Source organism: Marmota marmota, unplaced genomic scaffold (genome assembly GCF_001458135.2).
Source record: "Marmota marmota marmota unplaced genomic scaffold, marMar, whole genome shotgun sequence".
NCBI lineage: Eukaryota > Metazoa > Chordata > Mammalia > Rodentia > Sciuridae > Marmota > Marmota marmota.
Genome location: NW_025999880.1, coordinates 15,147,250 through 15,154,231, shown reverse-complemented (window position 1 = coordinate 15,154,231; position 6,982 = coordinate 15,147,250). Strand labels below are relative to the sequence as shown.

General features: G+C 53.4%; 1 protein-coding gene across 1 annotated transcript; it reads right to left on the bottom strand.

The window, feature by feature from the left end:
- Positions 1–260: 260 nt before the first annotated feature.
- Positions 261–5,293, bottom strand: Sost (sclerostin). Its single transcript, XM_015495879.2, has 2 exons — positions 4,840–5,293; positions 261–2,176 (listed from the first exon to the last, which is right to left on the bottom strand). Exons 1-2 carry the CDS (start codon positions 5,054–5,056, stop codon positions 1,755–1,757), a joined length of 639 nt encoding a protein of 212 aa, XP_015351365.1. The 5' UTR covers positions 5,057–5,293; the 3' UTR covers positions 261–1,754.
- Between the last annotated feature and the right edge of the window lie 1,689 nt (positions 5,294–6,982).

Below are 6,982 nucleotides of genomic sequence, written 5' to 3'. Positions count from 1 at the left end.
CATGATGAGGTTATGACAATGACCCAGTGAGGGATGAGGTGTAGGTTTGGAAAGGAAGAAACAAACATGACTTTTCAAAGGAAGGACATAATTGCCACAAGAGCCACCAAAGAACAGTCAAAGGTGCCTCACAAGGTTTGGGCCTTGTGACCATGAGAAGGGTGTTACCTGACAGAAATGACATTGTATGTGGTTGACAAAATGAGACCACATCCTCTGGGTAAGGATTCATTGTCTTTATTAACAATGCCTCTGGACTCTGAAAGAACAGACTGGTATTTTATAAAGCAATATTAACTTTGTCACTCTACAAGACAAACTTTTGCATAAATAACTTAAACGAGAAAATAAATATGTAACTTAACTCTTTAAAAACTACTACTTTCATTCTTAAGGACAAATCCCACGTGGAAGGATTGCAAAACAACCAGCCCGACAGGCTTTCACATGGCATATGCTTCTGTTTAAGATTTTCTTTTTTTTTTTTTTTTTCCTTTAACAATTAAAAACTATACAGAAAGTAAGAGGGGTCTGGAAATGATTTTCAAAAAAAGATTTGTGGGTGGCAGCTCTTATGCTTTGTAATTTCCCAGCGTATGTACAGCACTCGTTACCTGCCCCCCAATAATATTCCTTTAATGTAAGATAAACCATCACAGGTGGGAGCGGTAAGAAACTATTTTCTAGACAGAAATATGTCTGTGAGTGGTGGGCAGCAGGAAATGCCTGGGAAGGGACATGCTGGTCTTCGATGGGTGGTGGCTGCTCTCTTCTGGTCCTCTAACCTTGAACTTCTCTGTAGAAGGTGACTTTAAATTGTGGCAATGGGGCAAGTGGGGGACGCTGCTCTTTGGGAATGGGGGTGGGCTCTCTGTCTCTCTCACCATCTCTGGGACCCTCTTCTTCTCTACCTCTTCTTTCTTTGAGATGGACCAGGCAGAGGTAGTCAAATATCTGGGGAGGCCAAGCTGGCAAGCAGCACAGCTTCTTGCAGAAATTTGTCAACCATAAATAGACACTCTCTTTTCCTGATTGTTTTCTATGTGGGCTGTCAGACCAGAGCAACACAACTCTGAATTTGGAAAGTTGCATTGGCACTGAATGAATCCAACCCCCCCCCCCCTTCTTCTCTTTTGCCACCGCCTGCTCATTCAAAGGGCACTTGGGATCATGTTACAGTACATAGTTCTGGAGATACTAATCCCAGCCTCACCCCCATTTTACAAAGAGATTATTGAAGTCCCCAAAGAGAATCCTGTAGTCCAAGGTCACACTGCGAGTTAATGGCAGATCCAAGACTAGAAACCATATCTAGTCCTGTGTTCTTGGCACACACAGGCTTTCTGGTGGGTAGAGAGGTGGAGGGGGAATTTTATCGAACTCTCTGAACCAGTCCCCAACCTTTCCACACTCCCCACTGCTCCCTAAAGCCCCGGGGTGGTTCAAAAAAAAAAAAAAAAAGCTTCCATTCCTGCCTCCTCTGAATCGGACCAGCAAAGGTAGGCGGCCCCGGTGGGCAGGGCTGCGTGGCTCAGTGTCTGACTCTCGGCTCCCTCCCCTGCCTTGGGGGACCCGCTGGAGGGGCGGGCGAGGGGGACTTTGCGGGCACCCGGGGTTCCGCACTGCCTGGGAGGTTTCGGCTCCCTGCCCTAGTTACAGGCATTTAAAAATGAAATACAAACAATCGAACCACGCTCGGGGGGCATGAACAGGGTGTGCCTGGTCGCGGCGCCGGCAGGGGCGGCGGGCGGGCTCTAGTAGGCGTTCTCCAGCTCCGCCTGGTTGGCTTTGGCGCCCCGGGCGCGGGGCCTGGGCTTCCGACCCTTCTGCGGCCGCGCGGTCTCGGGCCCGAAGTCCTTGAGCTCCGACTGGTTGTGGAAGCGGGTGAGGCGCTTGCACTTGCAAGAGGCCACGAGGCGCACTTTGCGCGAGCGCGGTGCCGCGCCGCCGGGACACAGCAGCTGCACTCGCTGGGCGCGGTAGCGGTCGGGGATGCAGCGAAAGTCGGGCCCGCTCGGGCGCCACCACTTGCCGCGGCCGATGGCATTGGGCAGCAGGCGCGCGGGGCCACACTGGCCCGAGCACACCAGCTCGGTGACCGGTTTGGCGCTGCGGCACGGCCCGTCCGTCACGTAGCGGGTGAAGTGCAGCTCCCGGCAGCTGTACTCGGACACGTCTGCAGAGAGAAGCGCGCGTCAGGGCCACGGTCCGGCTCTCTCCACCCGGCCTCCACTTTCCCAACCTGCCTCTCCTGCCCCCTCCAGAGGATTTTGCACCTGTGCACCTATGATAGGAAGGCCCCAGATACTCCTGGAGCTGGTGGGAAGATCTGGGGCTCTCCTTGGAGCAAGTGACTGCTGGATCCGACCAAGGCACCATCACTTAACTACACCAGTGATCTTGGGCAACTTACTTAACCTCTCCTCTTTCAGTCTGTAAAAGGGGTTGTCCTGGGATTCAGTGTATCAATCCACTACATATAGAATGCACAGAATACCATTTGTGCAGCCCATGGGGAGAGCTGGACATGTTGACTGTCATTGTGTGTTATTATTATCCTCCTAAAGGCCCTCTTCTGATTTTATTTAAGCCACACCTGTGTGGCAGGGTCCCTGACCTGAACAGGGTAAGTACTAGCCACACCTTCTGCATGGTTCTGTCTTCTCCTAAATTCCTTTTCCAGCCACTTGGGAGGGTTGAACAGGAGATGGAGAAAGGAGTAGAGGTTAATTGAAGGCAATAAATCAGGACAGCTGCTAGGGAGGAGAGGGATAGAAGGGCAGGTGGTCAGGATAAGAATTCATTAGACTTGAAAGGAACCAAAGGCAGTATGTCCAACCCCCTCATTACCAATGAGGACACTGAGATCCAGAGAGAGACAAGAACTTGCCCAAAAGACAGAGTGGGCCTCCTGACTCCCCTCTTTAGGGGCTCAGCACCTTTTGGCTCCTTCTTGGGTGGAAGCGATTTGTTCAGGCATCCATGGGAGACTGAGCTGGAGGAGAGGGTCCAGAGGGCTGATTTTTACAAATTACCAGAGAAGGAGAGAGCTGTGACCCAAAGCCTATACCTTCGGCTGCCACAAACATTGATTAAGCACTTTCTGTATACCTGGCTCTCTGCTGGGCACATCTCTTGTTCTAGGTCACTTGATAGACACCTAATCATGATACAAACCTGCTCCCTGGGTGGGAGGAAACCTGCTGGGACCTGGCCTGGACCTCTGTGTACACCTTGACCCACTGTAGGTTTAGATGGGTGAGAGCTTTTTGAACAGCTGGTCCTCATGTGAGCACCCCCAAAGGTTTCATAGGGTCAGTTCCATTTTGACACAAAAAGATAAAAAAAAGAATCCTGTGACCCAGACTAGAGAGGGTCCTGTCCCAGACCCTGGAGAACAAGCCCAGCAGGGGATATGTGGGACTTTGCCACCTCCTGTGGCTGGCTTTCTTGGTTCTGGCCTGGTTTGGTATCTTCACCAACACCTTCGGGGGTGTTGTGTGGGGGTGACCTATTTGCCCAGGAAAGAGGTGTTTGGGGGCTTTCCAATAGTGCCCCAAGGTCAGGCATTTCCTCTGCAAAGCAAGACTTTGTTTTGAGTGCTTGGCTTCCTCAGGGGCTGTGACCTTTCTTGGGATCCCAGGGAAGTGGGCTTCTTGTATTCAGGGTCCCCTACATCCCTGTAAGCAGTCATTTAAGCTCGGCTGACTGTATATGTGGGGAGTTGAGGAGGAGGGTGTTTTGTCCCCCTCTCTCATTTTAGAAGATACAAACCCTGGTTGGCCTCCCGTAGGGTCCCTTTACCCACAAGCCCTGCAGGCTGTGAGGCAGGGAAGGGGTGGCAGGCAGCAGCAGCCTGGGCAGTGGGCCCCTCTGGCACATGGAAAGCAGCCAGAGAGCAGTGAGGCCCTCTGAAACGTCATTCCAGCCCCTACCCCAGCCATCCCTGCCAGGTGCAGAGCCAGCTGTGCAGCCCCATCCTACCCCGCTTCTCTTGCAGACCTGACCAGGAACCCCAATTCAGCCTCCTCCAGGCCCATTGCCTTCTCATAGGGTCAGGCTCCCTCCCCAGGAATAAGGCAAAACTTGTCTGGGGCAAAGGCCTGGGACAGATGGTGCCACCTATGTCCACTGCTGCACAGGGGATACGGCCTCTCCTCCAGGACCTGGACTCAGCTGCCACCCATGTCAGATGCTGAAACTGCACCTACAATTCCCCTTCCTTCAAGTGCCAGACCTCTGGGCAAGTGGCGCTGAAGGGGGCCTCTGTAGCTTCCCTTTCCCACTGCTTCAAAAGAAGAGGGGTCTCAGTCCCCTCCCACATCCCCACTCTCCCCGACCAGGACTGTCTTGGGTTTGCATCAAACTGGATTCGAATCTCAGTTCTGCTAGGCTGTGACTTAATTTTTGGAGCTTCGGTTTCTTTGCCCTCAAGCTGGGAGTTCACCTCCTGGGACTTCCACGAGATGGATGTGTGCAGCCAGTGTCTGGCATCCAGCAGGTGCCACTACCCCTCCTTGGTGCCAGCAGCTGGACCTGACTCCTGAATTCTCAGGAGAGGATTATTTGAGCCATTTTTGGAACCCCTAAATCTGTCCTAACTCTCCATCCCAGCCTCCTCCCTCCCTGCCCTTGGCTCTCATGACCAGCCCTGCCGGTACACTGAGGCTGGGATGGGGGTGGGGAATGGCAACCCTTCCCCTGTCTCCAGGCAAGCCTCCCAGCACCTATGGCTGACTTCTACCTCAGTCTCCAAAGCCTCCAAAGAGAGGATTCTAAAATCTTCCCAGATCCACCCCCAAGACCCTTAGGCTACCATTTCTCTCCTCCACCCCATACCTTTGGCCTCAAAGGGGTGGTGGGGAGGCCTCCCTCCGTTCTCCGCCCGGTTCATGGTCTTGTTCTCCAGTTCTGGCGGGGGCTCAGGGTACTCTCCGAGCTCAGGGATGATTTCCGTGGCGTCATTCTTGAAGGCCTGCCATCCCTGACCCTCCACCACATGGAAGGCTGTGTGCACCAGCAGGCATACGAGACACAGGGCTAGAGAGAGCTGCATGGTGCCAGCTGGAGGAGGGCACCCAGCCTTCCAGTAGCACAGGCTCCAGTCCCCAGCCTAGACACAGTCGCCTTTTTAAAGCCCCCTCTGCCTCATGCCAGCCAATGAGGACAGGCTGGGACAGGGCTGGTCCCATGTTTCCCTCAACCCCGGGGGAGGGAAAGGGGTGTGCTCAGAGCAAGCCCTCCCCAAAGACTTCTCAAGCTCAGCAAACTTCCAAATTGCTGCTGGCACTCCCAGGTGACCCAGGGAGAGGGGGGCGTGTGAGGCAGGGCCCAAGCCTGCTCTCCAGGCACCTCCCACGTGCAGTGGCTGTGGTTTTCAGATATCAAAATGAGCTCTCGCTTTTAATCGGCTCCCTCTGTGGGCCCCTCGGACATTCTCAAAACAAACTGCGGACCAGCTTAACAAAGAAAATGTGCAACTCTGGGTTCTCCACAGGGCTGAGCCCAGCTCATTCCATTTCTCAGGCCAAGTTCATTTGTCACCCCACCGACAAACAGACCTAGGGGTGTCTGGCTCCCGCTGACCCAGTCAGAGCCAAAGGATACTTTGTGAGTGTGTGTGTGTGTGTGTATTTTGCTGGGGATCAGAAGCACAGCTTCGTGCATTCTAGGCAAGCACCCAATCCCCAAGAAGGCTGCTTTTTAAAGAAATCTCATTGATTTCATCTCCATGAGGTTGGGCACTGATTATCCTGACCAAGAGAGCTTTCTCTGCAAGTCAAGAGAGAAATTTGGAGGATCACAGCAAGGGTGCCCACTTGGACAAGATGGTGGGATTCTGATGACAAGTTGAGGAGGAGAAGGTCACAAGGGCTCTGGTGATGGAATAAAAAGTGGAACTCTCACTTCCTGCTCCTCAGGGACCCAGCACACCTACCACAGGCATTCTCTGCTGGGGCTCTCACTGTGGCTCACAGCAGCTCACAGGCTGATGTGCCAAGCAGTTATTTCCCTGGCCAGGCCCTGGGTGGGAGTGGACAACACAGAATCCCTTTTCTTAGCAAAAGCCAAAGCCAGCATTTTTTAGTGCTGACATTTTTTTTTCCCTGTCTCCCAACCCCTTACATTTTTCAAAACCAGCTTTGTGTTCAATATGGAAGACTTTAGTGGTATATACCATGGGTATGTTCCAGGAAGGCATCCCAGGGCTATCTAGGCACAAAGAAACCCTGGAGTAGAAAGAGGGACACAGGGAGGGGTAGAGGTGTGGGCAGGAAGGTTCACACCTGAGGTGCAAGAAAAGAAAGGAGGGCCAGCGGAAGCTTTCATTGGGGAACGTAGTTGGAGGCCGCCCTAGCCCTGGAGGGAGGCTGGGAAGAAGGCTTGGCCCGATTGCCTTGGCATGTTAACTGGGCAATGAATCAGCGTGCCCCACCTGCAGGGCCTCCGCAAGGCCTTTACCACCTGCCTCAACTTGTAAGTCACTGTGTCCATCTGCGGCCTGCTGACTGTCCTCCTTCTTTTCATCATCCATCACCCAACACATGAATGCAGCTGCTCTGACAGTTTTACAAGCCAGACAGAAGCCCCTGCAGGAAGGGCCCTCACTGATACCTGCTTCCTAAGTCAGTTTCCTCAGGGCAGACAAAAACAGCTGTGGCCATTGTTGGGGGTGATCTATCTCTCCCAACAGAGCCTGGATGTTGTGAGAAGCTGGCCCTCTCTGCCCCCTCCCTTTGTCTGTGGACCCCAGGCCCCCCACCTCCTTTTCCCCTGTTCTGGAATGTGGACTCTTAACCCTGTCATGGCCAGACAACTGCCTTCTTGCCCTGAATTTCAGAGAGGCCAGTTCCGATGCCCGGGGGTCCTTGAGTTCACAGGTTGATGCTCAGAGCCCCCACCTGCTGGTGAGAGCCATTGGACCTTCCACAGACCCTGGCAGAGATGACACCATTCTTGGAACGCTTCTGCCACCTGCTGG

Bases quoted from the DNA above. Each gene is read 5' to 3' on its own strand.
- Sost (XM_015495879.2), bottom strand. From the start codon at position 5,056: ATGCAGCTCTCTCTAGCCCTGTGTCTCGTATGCCTGCTGGTGCACACA. The intron at 2,177-4,839 runs GTATGGGGTGGA...TTCTCTCTGCAG, and splicing joins CCACCCCTTTGAGGCCAAAG to ACGTGTCCGAGTACAGCTGC.